Source organism: Sceloporus occidentalis, unplaced genomic scaffold (assembly GCF_023333645.1).
Source record: "Sceloporus occidentalis isolate IW3139 unplaced genomic scaffold, rSceOcc1.0.p SCAF_13, whole genome shotgun sequence".
NCBI lineage: Eukaryota > Metazoa > Chordata > Lepidosauria > Squamata > Phrynosomatidae > Sceloporus > Sceloporus occidentalis.
Window position 1 is genome coordinate 19,948,069 of NW_028316993.1, and position 24,726 is coordinate 19,972,794.

The 24,726-nt window shown below is 40.0% G+C and overlaps 1 protein-coding gene across 3 annotated transcripts in view; it reads left to right on the forward strand.

The window, feature by feature from the left end:
• Positions 1 to 1,615: 1,615 nt before the first annotated feature.
• The window catches only part of FAM76A (family with sequence similarity 76 member A), a 65,780-nt gene continuing 42,669 nt past the window's right edge, over positions 1,616 to 24,726 (forward strand). For 2 of the 3 annotated variants that reach the window (XM_089478613.1, XM_089478611.1), the window contains exons 1-7: positions 1,616 to 1,728; positions 4,916 to 4,980; positions 6,822 to 6,876; positions 7,564 to 7,716; positions 9,982 to 10,136; positions 11,053 to 11,139; positions 11,696 to 11,827. In XM_089478613.1, coding sequence (XP_089334739.1) covers positions 1,648 to 1,728; positions 4,916 to 4,980; positions 6,822 to 6,876; positions 7,564 to 7,716; positions 9,982 to 10,136; positions 11,053 to 11,139; positions 11,696 to 11,827 — 728 coding nt within the window. In that variant the 5' untranslated portion in view covers positions 1,616 to 1,647. The remainder of the gene's footprint in view (positions 1,729 to 4,915; positions 4,981 to 6,821; positions 6,877 to 7,563; positions 7,717 to 9,981; positions 10,137 to 11,052; positions 11,140 to 11,695; positions 11,828 to 24,726) is intronic. The other variant, XM_089478612.1, reaches the window with a different exon arrangement.

Below are 24,726 nucleotides of genomic sequence, written 5' to 3' on the forward strand. Positions count from 1 at the left end.
TTGCATCCATTTCTGTTCCTGTTCTCTGGAGCAGCAGAAAACAAACTTGCTCCCTCCTCAATATGACATCCCTTCAAATATTTAAACAGGGCTATCATATCACCTCTTAACCTTCTCTTCTCCAGGCTAAACATCCCCAGCTCCCTAAGTCGTTCCTCATAGGGCATGGTTTCCAGAACTTTCACCATTTTAGTCGCCCTCCTTTGGACACGCTCCAGTTTCTCAATGTCCTTTTTGAATTGTGGTGCCCAGAACTGGACACAATATTCCAGGTGGGGCCTGACCAAAGCAGAATACAATGGCACTATTACTTCTCTTGATCCAGACACTATACTTTTATTGATGCAGCCTAAAGTTGCATTGGCCTTTTTAGCTGCCGCAATGCATTGTTGACTCATGTTCAACTTGTGGTCTACTTGGACTCCTTTTCACATGTAGTTTCATTCAGACAGGTGTCCCCCATCCTATATCTGTGCATTTCATTTTTCCGCCCTAAGTGCAGTACCTTACATTTCTCCGTGTTGAATTTCATTTTGTTAACTTTGAGCCAGCTTTCTAGTCTATTCAGGTCATCTTGAATTTTGCTCCTGTCCTCTGGAGTATTAGCTATTCCTCCTAATTTGGAGTTATCTGCAGAGTTATGATACTTTGGGGGCTAGGAACCAATGGCAGCCACATAAAATGGCTACACATCATTACAGAGTAGTCCACTGTTGATACTGCATGGTCTGGTGTGCAATATTAACAGTGGGCTACACACTGTAATGCTGCTGAGCGCCAGCTTAATGAACAAGAAACAGACTATTTCCTTGAAGGCTTTCCATCCTGACTCCTGACTCTTCCTTCCCCAAGCCCCCTCCTCCCAGGCAAATCTCGCGAGAACAAGGAGAGCAGGAGAAGTTAGGCGAGAACACCGCAGAAAAATAGACTCACGTAATAATAATAATAATAATTTGTTTTATTTATATACCGCTACTCCAAAGATCATAGCGGTGAACAGCAAGTAAGCTAATTAGCAAGTAAGCTAATTTGCCCCCAACAGTCTGGGTACTCATTTTAGCTCCCTCCTCGGAAGGATGCAAGCCTGAGCCGAGTTTGGGCCCTTTTGCTGGTCTTGAACTCGCAACCTTGTGGTTTCGAGTGAATGGCTGCAGTACAGGTATTTAACCACTGCGCCACCAGGGCTCCTTCCATACTTTGGCTTCCGGGTTAGCAGCAATGTTAGTGCCAAAGGTTACCAAAGGTGGGTGTTTTTGGATACGGGAATTCTAATAAGCCTGAGGCACGCGGCCTCAAAGGTGTGCTCTCTAGTCTCGACAAACTTCTAACTTCCCCAGTTCCCACTCCAGAAGCGAATCTCTCTCTTGCTCTACTTTCCTATCTCTATAGTCACTTTCTACTTTCCTAGCTCTATAGTCACTCCGGCCTTCTTGCGCCACCCGCCCTCCTTTCCTCTCCCCCAACCCGCCGCCGCCCCGCCTTAAACATGTGAGTGATGTCTCCAAGGACCAATGGGGCTCGAGGTAGGCCCGGAGAGCCCGCCTTTGAGCCTGTGAGCGGCGTGGGCCTGAGCCAATGGCCGTACGAGGAGGCGAATGCGCTGCGTCGGGTTGGGCCAGGGCTGCGCCTGTCAGTGCTGGCAGTGGGATGGCGGCGCTCTACGCTTGCACCAAGTGCCACCAGCGCTTCCCCTTCGAGGCGCTCAGCCAGGGCCAGCAGCTCTGCAAGGTCTGGGCCGGGAACGGAGGGAGCAGAGGCGGCTGGGTCGAATGTCAGGGAGGAAGGGGGGGGGGGTCCTTTGGCCTCCCAGGTGTTTGGACTGCAACTCCCATGATGCCTCGCCATTGGTTGCGGGAGCCGGGGCTTCTGGGAAATGGAGTTCCAAACACTTGGAGGACGAAGCTGAGGTTTCCTGAGGTGATTTGGTGGCCTCCTCCTTCCTGGTCAGGAATGCTGGGAATATAGGGATATTCGAGTTGAAATGAGGCGCCTCTGTTTGTATTTGAATCAGCACTGCAGCTCCTGAAAGGGAAGCACAAGACAGACTGGTCCCTGGCACATCCAGAAGAGACCATATAACACCGATCTTAAGATCACTTCACTGGCTGCCCATCAGTTTCCGGGCCCAGTACAAGGTGTTGCTTATCACCTTTAAAGCCCTAAATAGCTTGGGTCCAACCTATCTTCAGGACCGCCTCCTTCCATATAATCCTCCCCGCACACTTAGATCCTCAGGGAAAAATCTGATACAGCCTTGTAAAACTAGGCTGTCAACGACCTCCCAGAGGACCTTCTCAGCTGTTGCTCCCAGATTGTGGAATGGCTTGCCGGACGAGATCGGTCATATTACCACCCTAAATAGCTTTTAAAAAGCTATAAAGACGGATCTCTTCCAGCAGGCCTTTCCTGAATAGTTCTCCGGCCATCAGAAGAACTCTAAGATCTCCGGCTGCACTTTAGTCACAGTCTAAAGTTTAGTTTAATTTTATTTTTATGTATGTTTTTTAAACTCTTACATCGTTTAATTGTATTTTAAGAGGGGAATTGAGGATTTTGGAATGCATGTTTTTTTAATCTTTGTAAGCCACCCTGATAGAGGGGCAGGATATAAATAAATTTTATTATTATTACTATTATTATTTGCCCATAGGGAAGCATTGGGGAATACTTGTCCACAGGGAATTGTGGGGATTGCTTGCCCATAGGAAAACATAGGCATTACAGTCGGCCCTTCTTATACACAGATTTTTTATACACGGATTCAAGCATACACGGTTTGAAAATGTTCCAAAAAAGTATAAATTTACCTTGATTTTCCATTTTTTATTAGGGACACCATTTTGCTATGTCATTATACTTAATGGGACTTGAGCATACACGGATTTTGTTATACACGGGGGATCTTGGAACCAAACCCCAGCGTATAACAAGGGTCCACTGTACTTCCCCATAGAGAATCATTGGGGAATACATGCCCATAGAGAATCAAGTAACCCCCATGTTTTTTATGGGCAGGTGTTCCCATTGTTTCCCTATGGGCAAGTAATCTCCATGTTTTCCTAAAGGGCAAGTATTCTCCAATGATTTCCTATGAGCAAGTATGGTTTCCCTATGGACAAGTACTGTCCTTTGTTTTAGTGCGTCCCTTTCAACTGAATGAGGGGCCTCAAAATGTATTTGAATCAGTATTTCAGCTGAGTGAAATGCCTCTGTCTGTATCTGAATCAATATTTGAACTGAGATTAGGTCAGTGAGGTGCCTCAAAATGTATTTGAATAATAATAATAATAATAATAATAATAATAAATTATTTATACCTTGCCTCTCCGTTAAAGATGAAGGAGGCTAACAACATTAAAAGATTAAAATACAATAAAATACATTGTCCCAGAAACCCACCCACCCACCATAACCAATACATCAACTGTAAAAAATAACAATAAAACAATGCTGTTAAAATTATTAAAACGGACAAGACAGGGTAGTCAATGAAGGCAACTGAGATGCTAATCTAGGAATCAATCAGTATTTCAGCTAGCACCTTTGAGACCAAGTAGACGTCGTTGTATAAGCTTTCATTGACTTGGTCTACTTCCTCTGATGTTACAACTTGTTCTACGTAGTTAGTCTCAAAGGTGCTGCAAGATTCCCCTTGGATACTGATGTTCCAGACTAACAGGACTATGGCCTGTTACAGACTGCCAAAATAAAGCTGCTTCGGGTCTCTTTGGAGGTATGCTGTTTAAATGATGCATGCATCCTAAGAATCTGGAAGCTGCACCAAAGCTGCACTCCAGTGCTTAGGAATGGATTGTGGCTTTGGTGTGACCTCCGGACTCTAAGGACCCATGTATCATTTAAATAGCATACCTCCAAAGAGACCCGAAGCAGCTTTATTTTGGCAGTCTGTAACAGGCCATAGTCTCTGAATTTATTTGTATGTTATGCTTTAGTCAAACATCTTCCAATGTGCAAAGGGATCTTGTAGTACCTTTGAGACTAATTCAATGAAAGAAGTTGTAGCTTAAGCTTTCATAAATTTGGGTGCAAAACACACTGCAGAATACAGTTTGAAACCGCTTTAACTTCCCTGGCCCAACGTTAGGGAATTCTGGGAACTGTAGTTTTGGGATACATTGAGCCTTTTCTGTCAGAGAGCTCTGGTGCCACAATAAACTACAATTCCCAGGATTCCCTAGCACTCAAAGTTGATTATTTCTGCAGTGAGGACTGGAACTTGGTCTACTTCCTCGGAGTCATGTAAGGAAGTAGAGTCATGTAAGGAAGTAGACCAAGTCTACTTCACACTGCTCTGGTGTCGTAACAAACTACCAATCCCAGAATTCCAAAGCATTAAACCATAGCAGTAAAGTGGTGACACACTGGATTATTTATGCAGTGCAGATGCAGCCACAGTGGAATATGTTGCCCCAGAGGGTGGTGGACTCATTTTCATAGGAGGCCTTTAAACAAAGGTTGGATGTGTGTCTTTCGAGAGTGCTGTAGCTGTGTATTCCTGCATGGCAGGAAGTTGGATTAGATTGTCCTTGCAATCTCCTCCAACTTTGATTCTATGACTCTATTATCTATAAGAGCTTATGCTAAAACTGATCAGCTAGTCTTAAAGATGCTGCTGGATTCCTTCATCCCCCACCTCCTGCCTTTTCCACCTTGAAACAAGTGATCTGCTGGAGTGATTTGTCCATAAAAGTCTGTACTTTTTCCTACATTAATGTTAAAGTGAACAACGGCCAGGATAGGACTGTGAATTTTACCGTGAGTCTTTATGAATGTAATATTAGTCTTGTCAGTATCTCCTTCCTTAGGACATAGGATATTAGTATATGTTAACTGCTTTTTTTAAACTTTTGCAGATATATTTATAACTTTATAAAATCTTTTTTCTTTCTTTCAGGAGTGTCGGATTGCACATCCCATGGTGAAGTGTACTTACTGTAGAACTGAATTCCAGCAAGAAAGGTAAAGGCTCAGGCTATGTACTGTGGATTACTGAGAAAAGTTAGACCTATTTACTTTGCAATATATGTTAAAGAATTACTTTTTATTGTTCATGTTTCCCAAACAAGAGTCTTTTTTTTTTTGCTCTTTCTTTGCATACTGTGTGCCTTTAGTGCTTGTTGACAATCTACAACACTCAAGCTTTTGTTTTAACTTTAAATGGTGGTGCATTACTTTAATATGGTTTTTCAGTCAGGCCTTTTGAGTTTATGGTCAGGCGGACAAAGTCAGTATTAGTATACGTACTATATATACTCATGTATAAATCTAGAAATTTAGGTCAAAAACTGACCCCCAAAAAACTGACTCGACTTATCCACGGGTCAATGTAAGTACTGTATCTTAACTCTTATTTAAAAGAAGGAACCATCTCCTGGTGAAAAGCACATGAAGCCCTGACCCCCTCTACTCTCTCATCCATCCAGTCTTAAAAGTAAGCACACAGAGTTATGTCTGCTGGAATTTTATAAGTTCATTGACATTGTTTTGCTTTGCTTCATCCTTTAGATCCTTTGCTATATGCCTCTACATTTTACCCTCAATTTATCCACAGGTCATAGCCCAATCCATAATTTTGGCCCTCAAAACTTGCCCTTGACTTATACATGAGGTCGACTTATAGTTGAGTATATATGGTACTCATGAAATTCATGTCAATTTGGAAGTTATTTCTGAGCAGAGAAGTGGGTACTTGGCCCTACAGCTGTTGTTGGACTGCAGTTTTCATCAAGCCCCGATAGAAGAACTGGTGGAAGTATCATGAGAATGGCAATCCTCAGTGTCTATAGGGCCATGCATTCCCCAACACTGTGATAGAACATTCTATCAGGAAAAAACACTAGGTTCATGAGCTACCAATCTAATGTGGCTGCTTTAAAAATGAAGTCAAAATTGCTTCCTTGTGGTTGAGCTCCACAATTCACTGTTACTATCTGGAGAGGCTGATCTTGTTTGTTTGCATGGGCCAGCCCCTGTGGAGGCTTTATCACAAAGAAAAGTAATATTCCCAAGCACTGAGTGGTGTTTTTTTTATGGCAGTCATGTCATTTTAGTTACATCCATGATATGGATCCAAGTGCTCTGAGAAAGCTGTATTCTGAACCAGCAAACAGCCTCATAACAAATGCAACCACTGAAGTTAGAATAATTAACAATTTGTTGCTTGAAACTAAAAATAAACAAAATATGTAATGTTAAGGACATAGACTGAGAGCCCATAAACCAGATTGTTCTCCAGAAACCTTGGACAAAAATTCTCATCAGCCACAGTCCACATCAGCAATAGCTGGAAAAGCCTTGGGACTTGCAGTAGAATCCTGTATATGTCTAACCAGAAGTAAGTCTCTGAGTTCACTTGGACTTACTTCCAGGTTAATGGGTATAGATTTGCAATCCACATTATGCTGAACTCAGTGGAGATTACTTCTGAATTAGACATAGATAAGACTGCTGTGCAGAATGCAGTTACATTGGAAATCTCTTCTGCCTGATTAACCCTTCCTGAGCAGAATATTCACCATCATCTTCTATTAATTTAGATGCAAGAAAATGCAGGAAATGGTTTCTTGATCTGCAATCACTTTCATGTGTTATGCCTTTTTTAAAACACCAAGTGAAAACACTTCATAGATTGATAATAATAGGCACATGATAATGAAATAATGTAGGATACATCATAAATGACATACAATTCATAAAAGCCACAAAGGCACTCTTTTTTCCTTTGTTCAGTTTATTCTGTAATCCATAAATGCAAATCACATCAGCAATATCTTATTATATTCCTCTTTTTGTTCTTCTAGCAAAACTAACACAATATGCAAAAAGTGTGCTCAGAATGTAAAACTTTACGGAACGGTATGTATGAAAGTAATTTCCCTCTGTATATTGGAAAGTTTTCTTAATTCTGAAAGTGGTTAAAAGCAGTGGTGAGCTGAAAATAGACCAATGATACTTGTCCATGTTCGATTAAAAAACCTACAGCACTCCAAACACTGCTGGACTCCCATTAGCCTCAGACAGATTGACAAATGAGCAGGGATTATGGGAATTGTAGTGCATCTGAAAAGTAACAGGTTGACTACTCCAATTTTTCACTTGCGATTCACTGGAATTCTTGCAAGAAAAGATAGACTAGAGGGTACATGATCTCATTTAGCTAATGTGCTTCATTGGTTTTAAATAAGATTGTCCACTCGAGACACTTTAACACAGATTACTAATGCCTTAAATGCCAGCTGACCCTGAATGAACACTGTTGCTTTATAAATATAAAACATTTTAGTGGAAAATAAGGATTCTTCCCCCCCCCCATGAAAATAGATAATCCACATAAAATGAGTAGCTCACCCCTGACTTAACACATAGAATTATTAGCTTGGATGAATGATCAAAGTAAATGTCACAATTGGCTTTGGAGTATAATACATTTAGCATTCACTTTTCTCAGTTCATTTAACTGAGAAAAGTGAAAAATGAAATATTGGTACCATTTGAGTATATAGAGATGGTGATACCTTCTACCTTTGATGCTTATCTTTTAAGCCTAAACCCTGTCAGTACTGCAACATAATTGCTGCATTTATTGGTAACAAGTGCCAGCGTTGTACAAACTCTGAGAAGAAATATGGACCACCTCATTCCTGTGAGCAGTGTAAACAACAGTGTGCCTTTGACAGGAAAGATGACAGGAAAAAAGTGAGTATCTCTGTTCTGATTCATTATGTGCCTAGATTCTGAGCATTGTCACATCCATCTGTGTCACAAGGCTCGGGAACATGTGACTCTCCAGATTTTGTTGAACAACAATTGCCATCCCATTATCTCTCCAATGTTAGCAATGGCTGGTTTGAATTGTAGTCCAACAACATCTGGAAAGCAACAAGGGGCCTCATTGGCCTTTGAATCCAAACCCCTGTTCAGTTTAGAAACACCAGCTTAGAAACATCCAGTTTAGAAACACCAGTTTAGAAACATCCCCAGGAGGTAGCTGTCCAGCCTCTTTCTGAAGAAATTCAGAGACCCCCACCACCTCTCTAGGCAATTGGTTCCATTGCCAAACCACTTACTGTCAAGAACATTCCTTCTAATGTTCAATTACTCTGGAAGCCAGAGTCTGATTATAAAAGTCCTTCCTGGGCACCAGTTCGCTCCATACATCTGAAGAAGTAGATTGAGGTCCAAAATACATTGCAGAAATAATCCAGTTTGAGACTGCTTTAACTGCCCTGGCTCAATTCTAGGGAATTCTGGAAACTGTAGTTTTGTGAGACATTTAGCCTTCTCTTTCTGTTGCTGCCACAACAAACTAGAATTCCCAGGATTCCCTAGCATGGAGCCAGCACAGTTAAAGCAGTCTCAAATTGGATTATTTCTTCAGTGCGTTTTGGATCAATGTCTACAAAAGTTTATTCTACAACTGAGTTAGTCTCAAAGATCCTACAAGATCCCTCTATGTAACTGATATTCTAGATCAGTGATGGTGAGCTTTTTAGAGACCGAGTGCCCAAACTCAAAGGCGTTCCTGCATCTGGTGTTACCCGGTGCCAGGGGGAGCAAGGCCTCTGAGGGGGGAGAAAGACAGGACTTCTGGAGGCAGGACTTTCCCAGAGACAGCTGGAGGCCCGGGGGAATATGAGGAACAGACATGTGCCTGTTCCTCCTCTTCCCCCCACCTTCCTGGGCCTTCAGCTGCCTCCCCAGAGAACAGACTCCAGAGATGCAGCTAAAGGCACGGGAGGGTAGAGGAAGGGGAGGAACAAGCACACACCTGTTCCTACTCTTCCCCCTCCCTCCCGTCTTTCCATTTGCTCTCAAAAATGGCTTTGTGTTCCAGAGAGGGCACATGTGCCATAGGTTCATCACCATGGTTCTAGATTAACATGGCTATGAATGTTGGAGGGTAATAAGTCAAAGACAGAATCCTGAGGAGCTCCACTCCAGATTTTCTTCCAGTTTGAAGTACAGCTATTGATGACTCTTTCAGAACAGTTTTCCAACCAGTTATGGATCTTTCTGACAGTGTTTCCATGTTTTCCATATTTAATCAGTTTCTTAATCATAAGTTGGCTGAAATTCAGATAAAAGACATCCATAGCATTCCTACTGTATGCTGAACTAGTGTCAAAAAAAGATATAAGATTAGTTTGGCAGAATTTGTTCTTGACATACCCATAATGGCTCTTACTTATCACTGCATTGTCATCAAGATACTGCAAACAGACTCCTGTAATATCTGTTCCGATATTTTTCCTCTGCAGGCTGATTGGTCTGTAGTTTTCTAGATATTCTTTTTTGCCTTTTTTGAATAATCATGGCATGTATTGAAATAGCCAAGGGTTGGAAGCTTCTCTTTACAGTTACATTTCTGTCTTGGTTAAATAGAGTTTGGCAAATAGCGCTTGCAGAAAAAATAATCTATTGCATCCAAGCCTCCAAAGGACTACATGATGGTGATAAATTTGGTATTTCCTTTATACACAACTTGCAAAAACAAATAAATTTGACTGACCTCAAAGTCAAACTTCTGGACCAACCCATCTTGGCCACTCTGTTGCAAATACTGTTTATTTGTTTATATGTGGCATATTTGCTAAAATAAATACTGCTTTGTTATAGATTATGAAATCCTGTTTGTATTGTAAATTGATTATATTTCATTTGTTTCCTTTACTGAAATAGCAAGTTTTTAAACCTACATAAATATTAAAAGGAGCTTTCCTTAAAAGTTTTCCTTTAAAATATATATATATATATATATATATATATATTTAAATCCAAGAATGCTCTGTAAAATTCAGATGTGCACAAACTGAAATATAATTGTGTTCCAATTGACATTTTTATTGAAGAAGTGCAAATTAATTTTTTTAATGTGCCATTTTTTGTTTGTTTGTTTGGTTGGTTGGTTGGTTGGTTTGATAGAGGAAAGGAACTAATGTCCTATCTTTCTGGTTGCCTTAGGTGGATGGGAAGCTACTTTGTTGGCTTTGCACACTATCCTATAAAAGAGTGTTACAGAAGACCAAAGAGCAACGTAAACATCTGAGCACCTCGTCCCGGACAAACCTGACAGAGAAGGAACAGTACGGCCGACTTAGCAGCAGCAGCCACTACAGGTAATTCTGCTTCACTCTGCCATTAATATGTTCACTTTCATAATAACTTTTGGAGAAGGGAAGTAGCAGAAAATGGGCTAAGTACAGTGCCCCTGCACCACACATGCACACACTATATACAGCTTCAAGCTTATGCTAAAGCCACGTGACAATAAAGTGTATGGCCTGCATACGGTGCTACAAGCATGCACCCCATTGTTTTCAATGGGGCACGAGCATACACAAAATTCCCCTTACACAGGGGGATCCAAAACTAATCCCCCCACATAAAGGAAGGACCCACCGTATCACCATCTCCCTTACATAGCCATCTTTGCTTCATTTTTTTAATGTTAAAGCTAATGTCTTTCTCCTTCTCTCCATCAGCACCTTGTGTCTGACATCTGTCTGTCTGTCTCTCTCTTTCCCTCACTCCCCTCCCCACACACAAACACATGCTGTCTGTCTATTTCTCTTTTCTTTACCCTAACATACTTCGCAAGGTAATTGTAAGGACAAAATGAAATGTGTAAGGACAAATGGAAGGTGACAACAATCGTATGTGACACACCACTTTCCTAATGCACACTGTAATTTTTTCTCCTATAGTAAGAAGAATCCAAAGTAGTGTTTTGGAAGATAATAAAAGTATCTAGATACCCCTTCATACAGGTTAGATAGCTGGGGAACAACTGAGTTGTGGAATGTCATTTCTTTATCTTGTTGTAAAATGTTTAGCTACTGAGCATGTCCAGGTTTTTTAAATGAATGCATTGAAAGTCATAAATCTTTGCTTGACTTCAAGAAATGCTACAAGAGCTTTTACTTCCAGGATTTTTGACAGGTATTAAAAACAAGACAGTACCCAAGAATCCTGGTGTGGAATTGCAAAGCTTTTAGCATTTTATCAGTGTATGTTTTTTGTTTCCTTTTGCAGCCAGAAAACATTATCTACATCATCTATTCAGAATGAAATTCCAAAGAAAAAGTCCAAGTTTGATACCATATCAACCAATGGGGACAGGTGAGCCATTTAAATTTTGGAAGTGCAGATGGGAAGTCAGATCTGTTGACTAAAAATAAAGAATTTAGAACAAATATAGTTCTTCTGGAATTTAGGGTTCTTGTGGACCCACCTTTTCAATATGGGAAGAACATTTGACAACAGACAATAGTTTTATGGTTGTACAATGCAGCTTAGACATTCCAGATTGAAGGTTTGGTTCAGACAGTGCAGAATATATATATATATATATATATATATATATATATATATATGAGAGAGAGAGAGAGAGAGAGAAATCAAAGAAAGCTGTGGTCAAGGAGAAGCATGTTAAATCATTCAAATTTCCCCCTCTCTTATTCTGGGAGAAGAAAAGTCCCAGCCATCTCTTGAGATTATAGCCTCTGTTCTGCAGTTGTGCAAAATGTGTTGGATTTTTCTGATCGAAAGAGCAAAAAAATGAAATAGCAGGATAGGGTTCCGCAGTTTTTTTCAGGAAAGAATGAGGGAGCTAAAGTTAAAATTTACTTTCTTGCTGTGCATATTTTCATTCCTCCCTTTCCTCTCTAATTCTCAGCGTTCCTTCCTCTCCCGAGATGCTTTGCCCCCCTATCCAGAGTGCCCCGTCCGTGTTGGTGCAGTGGGCTGCTTCCCAACAGAGTCTCGGTGCCCATGATTGTCCTGTTTCTCAAGGCACTGACATCCTGAAGTGAGATCACATATTTTCTCCCCTGTTTCATTCCCAACCCCGGGAATTGTCTCATTTATGGAAGTAATCTATGCTAATGGATTGCCTCCTGGAGCTCATCATGTCTGAGCGTGAGCCAGAACATCTGAGTGTATCTTTATGAACTGTTAATCACTTGCTAGACATTCTCATTTACTTCTCTGTCACTTCTTCATTGTCTTTGGTAGCTACATATAGACATATCAAGGCATGATATCCATAATGTGCAGTGGCAAGGTTTTACTGGATATCAATCACAAACTTTTATAACCAGAATGGCACTAATCATGCATAAGAGGGGAATGTCTGTAGATTTGGAAATACTCCAAGAACTGCAGAAGTGCAAACAATGTGGAAGAACAAGGAGGGAGTTTCTTAAAAATAGCCTAGTGGGATTGAGCATGTTTGGTGGACTCTGAATGCTGACAGGCTATTTTAGATGAAGCGTCCTCAAAGTGGGCTTAGGAAAACACTGTACTATCTTGTTACAAGACCTTGTGCTTTTAGATGCCTGAAGCAGATGGTCAAATGACATGAAAATGCCTTAACTTCTTACTGTGAGCAGCCAAAGACATCTAGATGTTGCAATCAGAGCTTTCTTATATCAACATTTCAAGAATTCTACAGATTGATGTGGTTCTCGATTTGTAAGGGAAAGTGTTCATAGAACAGTTTCCCTCTGTGCTATTTATATGATAGCACTGCAAGATTTTATAGGAAATTCCTCTTGTTTTTCTCTCTTTTCTCCTCCCTTCATCATACCTAGCTTTTGCTTATCTATGATGTTGTTGGGACACTCTGCGTGGGCAGCCTTGGGCTTGGTTAAATTTTTAAGGGCCATAGTTTAGCGTAAGCTTTCATGCAGAAGATTCCAGGTTAGGTCAACAGCCTGTCTATGCAAGGCTTCCAAAAGATTCCTGTCTGAAACACCAGAGAACTTCTGCTTCCCAGAGTGAGCCATATCGAGTTAAATTGGGGCTGGGGGGGTGGGGAATAGTTTGACACAGCGTAAGATAGTCTCACTTAGGTCTCTGATGCTTTCCCCAGTGGTACTAAGGGCAAGAAGTATATCTTATCCTCTTTCCCTCTCAGCCTTGGCTTGGCCCCCACTGTTACCTTAGTGAAGGGTAGTTGTTTTATTATTTTAGGAACTACAGGTGCTCTGACTTGGTCAGAATGACACTGCTTCCTAGACAGTTGATTCTGTTTCCATTGTTTTTATTTATTTTAAATGGTGGCATCATGTCTCCCAAGGCAGTTTATGATCCATTCAAATCATAAAGTTAGTGTAGATCATTCTAGAATGCATCTTGTTGAGGCTGTCAGCCAGACAACCTCTCAGCAAAACATTACCATTTGGCATCTTTTTTATCATAGATATGAAGCAAAACACTTTGGGATACCTGGAACCCAAACTCATATTCTCTGTAAAAAGTGGACTTTATGGCACTAGTATTCCACTTCTCAGGTTCCTTTCCCTCTCATTATTTCTATGTCTAATGTTAATCATGCCACAAGTGCTGTCTGTCTCGCACTCTTACAACATGATGCCACATCCAGCAAACTGCACACCAAAAAAACTGCCAAAAACATAGATTGTACATGATGAAGTGACTTGTTCCTTTTATGTAAGAGTGCTCTGTGCTGCTGTTCATACAGAAAAGTCCACAATAATTGTGTGAACAGAATGAATAAAAGTTGCATTATAAGCTGACACTTCAAGTTTTTGAACGCTTCAATTTAGTTTGCTATCCAGAATTTGGAAATATTACTTTTTTGAACTACAGTTCCCAAAATTCTCTACATTTGACATGCTGCTTAAGAGATACTGGGAGTTATAGCCTAAAAAATAACTTTTCCAAGCTCTGGTGCTACAACTAATTCTGTAATTGTGCCACATCTTTTCTCAAGTACAAGCACAGTTTTAGCCACTCACGTAAATGTTGGGGCATTTGAAACAGGAACAGGGAATAAGTGCTAAATTTCATTGGTTTAAAATGGGACTTAAGAGTTGCAACAATATTACTGGCTCTCAAATCAGTTTCTTATTTCAATAAGTCTTGCCTGTCTTTTGAACAGACACTGGGACCTTGCTCCCCTATATATCTGTACCACCTCAAAGGTTCTGTTGACCCCTGCTCCTCTCTTTTATTTATCCCTTGATCACACAAACATCTCATCTTTCTGTTTGAAAATAGAAATATAGTATGACCTCTGTATCCACAGGACTGGTACCTGCAGTTTCACTTACTTGTAATACATGGATTACAAGTAAGTCTGTAAGCCCACTTCGATCCAATTGGGAGAGGCGGGGAAACATAAATAAAAATTGTATTATTTGTTTATTATTATGGATGCCGCCAGTAGCTGGGGTCCTGCCTTGCCTTTTCATCATGCAAGACAGGGAGGGAGGGAAGAAAGGAAGAAAGCAGTGCCACCAGTCAGTTCTTTTCTTCTCCCTGCGCACCCCGCTCTGTCCTTGCCCACTGCAGGATGAAGAGGATAGGGGCTGTCCCCATGCCATCACCTCCCACTTTGCGCAGCAGCCAGCCAGCCAACAGCATGTGCCTTGACCGAGCCTGGCTCACCACCACCTCCAGTTTGTATTTCTCGGCTGAGGAAAGAGATGAACACTCCTTCCTCTGCCAAGAGAGGCACAGGGACACCAGGCTACATAAAGCTGTGTGTCACTCTTGGTGATGAGTACCACACTCTCACAAGCAACAATGGAAAGAAGGCTGGCAAGCCAGCTGGCTAGTTGCTCAGTCACTGCGCCCAAGGTGAGCGGATGCAAAGGAAGCAGTAACCAAGCGACTGGCTCCCTCCTTCCCTCCCATTGGTCTTCAGTAGCTCCCTGTGCACCCCTCTCCATCCTCGCCTATCCCCCTCCTCATCAGTCCCCCCAACAGTCTTCCTCATCCCATGACCAGTGAGGATGGAGAAGGGTTCATGGGGAGCTAGCCTCCCCCTGCCAGGATAGAAAGAGTGAATGAAGGCAGGCAGGAAATAAGGAAGAAGGAGCCAAGTGGTAGTGCTGCCTTGTTCCCTCCCTCACCATCTATCTGCTGCCACTATCCATGCTTTTACGTATCCACACAAAGTCCAGGAATGTATCCACTGTGGATAAGGAGGTTGTACTGTACATTGAAATCCAACAAAATTTCTCATTCAAGCTCAGACTGATCTGGGGTTTTATTAGTTTTTAATAATACAACTGTATACTAGAAGACCATTTTCTGTGCTGATACTTTGTTTAAAGTCCATTATGTATGTAAAGAGTATGCAAAGTATATTACGGTGATTACGTACAAGTGCACATATATTTTTATGTAAAATATCAGTTGCATTTCTATCCACCAGACTCAAAGTGGCAGATGTATCTATATGTGTGTATACTTTTATACTTCTTGTTAGCATTTAGCAATAGCATTTATATTTCTATACCCCTCAATAGTGAAGACAGCACTCTCTAAGTGGTTTACAATCTGTAAACCAGTTGCCCCAAACAAGCTGAGTATTCATTTTACCAACCTGGAAGGCTGAGTGAACTTTGGAGCCCTGGAATCGAACTCACAAACTTGTGGCTGCAGTACTGCAGTACTGGCCTTTAACCGAGTCACTAGGGCTCCTTACAGCTTTTGTTCTAGTCTTCCTATACTCTATACTATTTAAATATACATACATATTTACAATTTCTGAAGAACTTTATTTGGAAGGGAATTTAATTGTAATTAACATGGCTTCTTGTAGTATCGGTTCACTACCACTAGGGAGCAGAAATAACCCAGCAGAATTAAATTGCAGTCAGAATTCTGGTTTGTGAGAATTATGGAATACAGTGGACCCTTGTTATACGCTGGGGTTTGGTTCCAAGATCCCCCGTGTATAACAAAATCCGTGTATGCTCAAGTCCCATTAAATATAATGACATAGAAAAATGGTGTCCCTTATAAAAAATGGAAAATCAAGGTTTGATATTTGAAATTTATACTTTTTGGGAACATTTTCAAACCGTGTATGCTTGAATCCGTGTATAAAAAATCCGTGTATAAGAAGGGCCGACTGTAGATTCTTCCAGCAAGCTCTCCAAAACCCCAGCAGGCCATATTCTGGTTGAACTCAATGTCTTGATTCAAACCAGCAGTGGGGAACCTCAGGTCTAGGCCAAATCTGGCACTCCTCCCAAATGGTCTTATACCATTAATGACTTCCATCATTTGTCGCTTTTCCAGCTTTTGTATCCCACCCTTCAATTTTACAAGGTTGGAATAGAATCTGCCATAATGGATTTTGGAAGGCTGTTGGTTGACTGTTATGTTTAAATAACAGAAACTGCTTTCAGCCCATCTTGATCTGAAATTCAGTTTCAGAAAAGTCTTCAGGGCTGCACTCTAAGAATGGGTAGGACCAGGGACAAACCCAGATACCAGCACATTTTCACTGAAAGCTCTTATTGCCAGTAATTGTGCTTACTTGTGCATTTTGATGTACTCCTACCCAGTGCAATATACACAAGTCTCAAGGTCCAGTTCTAAAGAAAGAGAAATTAAGGCTGCATGGCAGAAATAATGCAGTTTGATATCATTTTAACTGCAATGGCTCAGTACTATAGATATTATGGGATTTATAGTTTTGTGAGATAATTAGCCTTCCCTGTCAGGGACCTCTGGTGCCTCCTATTAAACTGCAAATCCCAGGATTCCATAGGATGGAGCCATGACAGTGTCAGATTGCAGTATTTATGCAGTGAGAAGGCAGCCTTATTTTCTTTTGGTACAGTGTTGACTCATAAAACTCTTGGTTACATAATTTTCCATCAAGATGGATAAGGTTGTGTATGGGCTGTCCCACATGGCAACTGAATATTTCTTCATACAAATAAATTCCCTCCCATAAAAAACTAGATGTCAGGAAAAGGGTTATAATTTAGCTTTTTCCTTGCTGAGTGATCTTTTTATGTGCAGGGGGTTGTTTTGTATGAATAAGCATTCAGTCATGGTGTGAGCCCTCACTGCAGTGTGAAGTTCAACAGCAGTTACACAGATTAATAAGAATGAGAGCCTAGTGATTATGGCAGACTATTCTTGTGGCTTAGAGTCACAAGAATCCCCAGTTGCTGGCTCAAAATATCTGGGCATTATAGTTTTGTTTTTGTTTTTTTAAATATTTTCCTCAAGCTGTAGGTAACAAGTTGTGCAAGTCTGCCGAATTAAAATAATCACTAAATAATAGTTATTAAATAATCACTAGGTTCTTGTTATTTTGCGGCCTGGCAAGGTAGATGTGACCCACATGAAGCTGAATGTCAGCATCACTTCTGAGGAATACCATTGTCAGTGAGCTCCATCCACCACCACAGGGAGGTGTCAGTAGGTTTGGGAGAAGCCCCAAGGTGTGCAGAGTTACAAAAGTCTTAGAAGTCTGGATGGCCTGAAGTGTCCCGGGAATGTCCATTGTTATCTGGGTAGGATGGACATGATTTTGGGGGAAATGGCTGAATTCTCAAACTGGAATTTTCTATGCTGCAGCATTTTATTTTACATTTTACATTTTATTTGATTGTAAAGGTGGAAATCTATATTAGGGTGCTATGCTACTGCCTGATCCTATGAAGAATGAAGGAAACCCACAAGAGAAGCCGTAACAGTGAAGAAAAAGTTTGAGGGAGAGAGGGAGAGTTAACACTTTACCTTAGCAATTGCTTTATTGGGTTGCCCTTTTTGTGTTTTGAAAATATATTTTAGTTAAAATACATTAAAACAACTGTATATATCTAAAACATATAGCTATTAGCTGAAAGTAATTAAAATTAATTCCTAATTAAATATTAAATTCATTGAAATGTTCCACACTCATTAACAAATAGAATCCCACATTCATTCTTGATTAGTATTAAATTTATATGGTAAATGAGCCTCAAATATCCTTAAAACTGAGGTGTATTCCAGGCTTCCGGGTTGGGAGCGGCAGCCCGACGGACGTGTTTCCAGGAGTCTCTGAAAACAGCCCTCCACAGAGACGTCTTCTCCTCCGTTTTTTCCAACACGGAGAGAGAAAAATTTTAGGCATGGCATTGCCTAAATGAAGAAGCTCTGCTAGTGCCAGCGTTGCCTGCTTCAACCTCTTTCTAAATGGGAGGGATTCGAAGTGGGCAAAGGACAAAGAGCATCGCCGTTTCTGTGGGAAGCCATAAGGCACAAGAGTTGCCCCCAATTTTTAACTAAAGAAGAAGTGGAAGAATTTAAGAACGTTGATATAAAAGCCTCCAGTGACTGAAGAGACAAGATATCTTCAGTTCACTACGAGGAGAGATAGAGCCAAAGAAATGGCATGGGCGTGAGTAACCTACTTTGAAAAAGACGGAATATCCACCTCCGTTAGTTTTATTTTGTCAATTTGACATTTAATTAGGAGGTTGGGATAAGAGGAATGAACTGTTTGTCTAAAGTTAAACAAATAAAATTTAATGAATAAGAATAAGAACTCTCAAAAACTGGAAAAAAAACTAAAGTTTGCTTGAAAGGAGTAACACAGCTGCGAGAGATTTGCACCCAAACAGCTGAGAGTAATCAACTGTGTTGAAGGGGAGCAGAGATTGAAAGTACAGGTTAAAGCTGAGAAAGAGACTTAAAGAAACAGCGGGGAAAGCGGAGGCTAAAGCAGCAGAGGGGAAAGCAAGGCAAACTTATGGAACTATTATAGTGCTTTACTTTATTTCCCTTTGCTATAAAGAACCTCTCAGAACTGGTGGGGAAAAAAATAAGTTTTGGTTTTTGAAAACGGACTAGACTAGAGTCCTGGCGACAAGAACTAAGCCATCCTAACACACACACACACACACACACACATATATATATATATATATATATATATATTGTTTCTTTCTTTCCTTGAGAGTTTGGAGGATGGCTAGGAGAAGCTTGGAGGACTTGCACCTTTAGGTGGGGTTTATTTGACTCGTACTTACTGCAAGAGGAGCTGGTGAATCCTTTCCCAAAGGAAGAAGAACTGGGACGCTTACTCTGACAAGAACTAAGCCATCCTGATATATATATATATATATATAAAGCTATCTTTTTTCCTTTTTCTTTCTTTCTTTGAGAGTTTGGAGGACGGCTAGGAGAAGCTTGGAGGACTTGCACTTTCAGCTGGGGTTTATTTGACTCTACCTACTGTAAGGAGTTGGTGAATCCCCTTCCTAAAGGAAAAAGAACTGGGACGCTTACTTTGACAAGACCTAAGCCATCCTGATATATATATAGCTATCTTTTTTCCTTTTTTTTCTTTCTTTGAGAGGTTGGAGGACGGCTAGGAGAAGCTTGGAGGACTTGCACCTTTAGGTGGGGTTTGTTTGACTCTACCTACTGTAAGGAGTTGGTGAATCCCCTTCCTAAAGGAAAAAGAACTGGGACGCTTACTTTGACAAGACCTAAGCCATCCTGATATATATATATATATATATATATATATATATATAAAGCTATCTTTTTTCCTTTTTTTTCTTTCTTTGAGAGGTTGGAGGACGGCTAGGAGAAGCTTGGAGGACTTGCACCTTTAGGTGGGGTTTGTTTGACTCTACCTACTGTAAGAGGAGTTGGTGAATCCCTTTCCCAAAGGAAAAAGAACTGGGACGCTCACTCTGAGAAGGACTAAGCCATCCAGATATATATATAAAGCTACCTTTTTTCCTTTCTTCTTTCTTTGAGAGCTTGGAGGACAGCTAGGAGAAGTCTGGAGTACTCGCACCTTTAAGTGGGGTTTATTTGACTCTACCTACTATAAGAGAAGTTGGTGAATCCCTTTCTCAAGGGAAAAAGAATTGGGACGCTTACTCTGACAAGAACTAAGCCATCCAGATATATATATAAAGCTACCTTTCTTCCTTTCTTCTTTCTTTGAGAGCTTGGAGGACAGCTAGGAGAAGCTTGGAGGACTTGCACCTTTAGGTGGGGTTTATTTGACTCTACCTACTGTAAGAGGAGTTGGTGAATCCCTTTCCCAAAGGAAAAATAACTGGGGCGCCTACTTTGACAAGACCTAAGCCATCCTGATATATATATAAACTATCTTTTTTCCTTTTTTTTTCCTTTCCTTGAGAGTTTGGAGGACGGCTAGGAGAAGCTTGGAGGACTTGCACATTCAGGTGGGGTGTATTTGACTCTACTTACTGTAAGAGAAGTTGGTGAATCCCTTTCCCAAAGGAAAAAGAACTGGGACGCTCACTCTGACAAGAACTAAGCCATCCAGATATATATATAAAGCTACCTTTTTTCCTTTCTTCTTTCTTTGAGAGCTTGGAGGACAGGTAGGAGAAGCTTGGAGGACTTGCGCCTTTAGGTGGGGTTTATTTGACTCTACCTACTGTAAGAGAAGTTGGTGAATCCCTTTCCCAAAGGAAAGAGAACTGGGACGCGTACTCTGACAAGAACTAAGCCATCCAGATATATATAGAAAGCTACTTTTTTTCTTTCTTTCTTTTCTCCGAGAGGAAACCCCTACAAGGGTGAGCAATTTATGGAAACAAGGAACTCTCGTTGCAAGAAAGATACAGCATCTGAGTAAGAGTTTATTTGTTTAAAGATTTAAGCGGAGAAAGACCCAAGGAGACAGCGGGGAGAGCGGAGGCCAAAGCAGCGGAGAACCCAAGGAGACAGCGGAGAAAGCGGAGGCCAAAGCAGCAGAGGACCCAAGCAGACAGCAGAGAAAGATCCAAGGAGACAGCGGGGAAGGTTAAAGTAGCGGAGAAAGATTTAAGGGCAAAGCAGCGGAAAAGACGGTCAGTCTCCTAAGGAGACAGTGGAGAAGGTAGAGACTAAAGTAGTGGAGAAGATCTAAGGAAATAGCGGTCAGAGCGAAGGCCAAAGCAGTGGATTAATAATGTATACAAGGAAAGCAAAGCAAGATTCAGCCTTCCAGAGAAGACCATCATTGGAACCACCCTCTAAACAACCAGACCAGACGACTATGTTAGAAGAACTAAAAGAATTGTATCTAGAAATGAAGGAAGATATTAAAGCAACACAAAGGGACATAGCAGCAATGAGAAAAAAAATTAAACAAGAAATAAGGCAGGAAATAAGATCGGAATTGAAGGATATGAAGGAAACTTTAAGTAAGGCAATGGAGGACATCAAAAAGATGGGGAAAAACATGGGAACAATTGAAGACAAAACTGACAAAATTAATAGAAGAGTGAGAGATATTGAAATAAATTATGAGAAAGATTTAGATGAAAGAGCAATACAAGATTTAAAACAAAGAGAAAACTGCATCAAAATACGAGGATTGAAGGAAAAAGAAAATGAAGATTTATACTAATATTTGACAACTCATTTAGCCGAATATATGGGAGCAGATTTGGACCAATTTCAATGGGAAATAAGTAAAATGTTTAGGATCAATTCAAAGGTGCAAAACAAAGAAAATTGCCTAGGGATATAATTATCTACTTCACAAGGAAAAAAACTAGAGATGAATTTATTCTTTTGAGTTACGAAGACAAATTTGAAGTAGAGGGAAAAGAACTGATTGTCTTTAAAGATATACCTGCCAGAATCCTTAAAAAAAGAATGGAATACAAGCCACTTACAAATCTTTTAAAAAGAAACAACATAAATTACAGATGGGAACGGCTAGAAGGAATCTCTTTTAGATTTAAATCAGAACAATTTAGAATCAACTCAGTGATGAAAATGAAGGATTTTTCAGTGATGAAAAATCAGGAAAAATCGTGAAATTTTGGAAAAAAGATCAACAGAATCGGAAGAGGAGGAAAACAAAGAAGAGGAAGAAAAGGGAGAGGAAAAGGCAAAAGAGGATCAAGAGGGTCAAAAAGGCCTAGAGGAAAGTATAACAAACAAAACATAAAATGCAGAAAATTAAAATATTATCCTGGAATGTGAGGGGAATGAATTCCCCTCAGAAACTCAAAAAAGTCTTTCATTACTTAGTTAAACAAAGACTTGATGTTATTAGTTTACAAAAAACTCATATTAACAAGAAAGATATCCGTTTGTTAAAAAATAATAGACTGGGAAATGAATTCATAGCAGCAAGCACTCAAAGGAAAAAAGAAGTGGACATTTATGTTAATAATAGATTCAAAGCAAAAATCATTTTCCCAGACAATGATGGAAGATATATTGGCATTGAAGTTGACTTTTTAGAAGGGAAACAACTTGTAGTGGGAATATACGCCCCATTAGATAGGAAAGATGCATTTTATGCAAAATTGAATTCAGAACTTAGAAACTGTAACTATGATAAAGTGTTAATAATGGGAGACTGGAATGGCGTAATCAATCTGGAACTGGACCGTCAATCTGAATCTAAAATTAAAAGAACACAAGGGAAACTCCCACAAGCTTTTGAGAAATTAGTGGACGAACATGCTTTGATAAACGTTTGGAGACTTAAGTACAAAGAAGCTAAGGATTTTACTTTCTTTTCAGAGAGACATAAAAGCTTATCCAGAATTGATTTCTTTATGGCCTCTAAAACACTCTGTAAAGATATAATATCCATGGACTCCCAACCTAGAACTATATCCGATCATAACCCCACTGAAATGGTGATGAATTTAAAACCAACCGAATTTCTATGGAGATTGAATACCTCCCTTTTATTTAAAGAAGAAATTCTGAAAAAAGGAAAAGAAATGTTGAAACACTACTTCCAAGAGAACATAAAAGATGACATTGATATAACTACAGTTTGGGAGGCGTCCAAAGCAGTCTTAAGAGGCTTTTTTATTCAACAAAATTCAATAATAAACAGAAGGAAAAGAGAGAGGTTGAACTTGCTATACCAAAAATTACGACAGAAAGAAAAAGAACTACATGAACATACAACGAGCAAAATTGCTAAAAAGGAAATTAAGACACTTAAAAAACAAATAGAATTGGAAGAAAACAAAGAAATTCAAAACAAACTTGGGCGGGTTACAAACCGCCAAAAAATACGTATGGAATACGTATTAGGGTTAGGAACAGGTGGTGCTTCCACACACCCCCAACCCTAGTACGTATTCCATACGTACAACATGGCAGCGCCCCTTCCACATGGGGGCCGCCATGTTTACATATCGGACGCTGTGCGCCCGCACGTGTCGCGGCGTCTATGACGTCACGAGTCCGCCCCTGGCGCCTCATGACGTCATAGAGGCGTCGCTTAAAGAAGCTCCATTTTGGAGCTTCTTTTTCGGTCCGTGCGGGAGCCACGCGGTGTGGCTGCTGCGGCTCCCGCACAGAGCAAACGGCGGCGGCGGCGGCAGACCGCCTCAAAGCAGCGGTTTATAACCCGCCTTAGATATATGAGACAAATTTTTTTTGATAAGGCAAATAAACCTGGCAGGTGGTTGGCCTATAGATTTAAAAAAAAAAGAAAGAAACATTATAACAGAGATTAAGACCAAAGGAGGTAAAATGACAATGAATCAATCAGAAATCAAGGAAGAATTTAAAAATTACTTTTCTAGTTTATATAAAAAACATCAAATATCCAAAAATAAAGCAGAGGCAGGCTTTGCACCATTTAATGATGAGCAAAGAAATATCTTAAATGGTCAAATAACCATAGCAGAAGTAATAGAAGCAATAAAGAAAGGCAAGAAGGGAAAGATACCGGGCCCTGACAGCTTTCCAATAGAATATTACCAAAAATTTCAGGATGAAGTAATGTTATCACTTAAGATGACTTTCAATGCTATTGGGATTAAAAAATTTCCAGAATCATGGAACAATGCAAACATCACCCTGTTATTAAAAGAGAATAAAGATCCAGTGGACATGAAGAGCTATCGTCCAATATCTCTTTTGAACACAGACTATAAAATCTTTGCTGTAATCCTTGCCGAGAGATTGAAGAAAGTGTTAAATACCTGGATTTCCAAAGATCAAGCAGGCTTTTTACCGCAAAGGCAGATTAAGGATAACATCCGTGTCATCATAGATGTGATTGAATACTTCGAAAGCCACAATGAAACTGATCTTCACAGATTTAGAAAAGGCTTTTGATAATGTTAGTTGAGATTTTATGTTTACCATGTTAGAAAAAATTAAGGCCGGTCCAGTTTTTGTTAAGTAGATTCGGGAAATTTATAACAACCAAAAGGCAAGATTAATCATAAATCAAAGCAAAACAGCAGAATTTAGGATTGCCAGGGGCACGCGGCAGGGGTGCCCCCTATTCCCTCTCCTTTTTATCTTCATCCTGGAAGCTTTATGTAATACTGTGAGAGATGAGAAGGCAATCCAAGGTGTTCAGACTAAGAAGTACGAATTTAAGCTTAGGTCATTTGCGGATGACATTGTTTTTATATTAGAAAACCCAATGAAAGGAATTAAGCCCTTGATGGATATTTTGAAAAATTTTGAGGAAATTTCGGGTTTAAAAGTGAATAAAGGGAAAACTGTAATGATAACAAAAAACATGGTAAAAAGTGAAGAACAGGAACTAATGGCTAGAAGTGGGTTGAGTATTGAAAAGGAAGTCAACTACTTAGGTATAAAAACAACAAAAAATACAGATCTTTACCATAATAATTATGAAAAAACATGGGGTAAAATAAAATTGGATCTAAAGAAATGGGAAAATTTACAGTTGTGTCTTCTGGGGAAAATTTCAGTAATACAAATGAATGTACTTCCCAAATTTATGTTTTTGTTTCAAGCCATACCTGTTCTTCACTCTCTCAAACCTTTCAAAAACTGGCAATCAGATATCTTAAAATTTGTTTGGAGCGGGAAGAGGGCAAGGATTAATCAAAAAATTTTGTGTGACTGTAAGATCAGGGGGGACTAGGTTTACCCAACCTGAAATTGTATTATTTTGCATCAGTACTAAATTGGCTTTCTATCTGGATATTATTAAATGACGAAAAG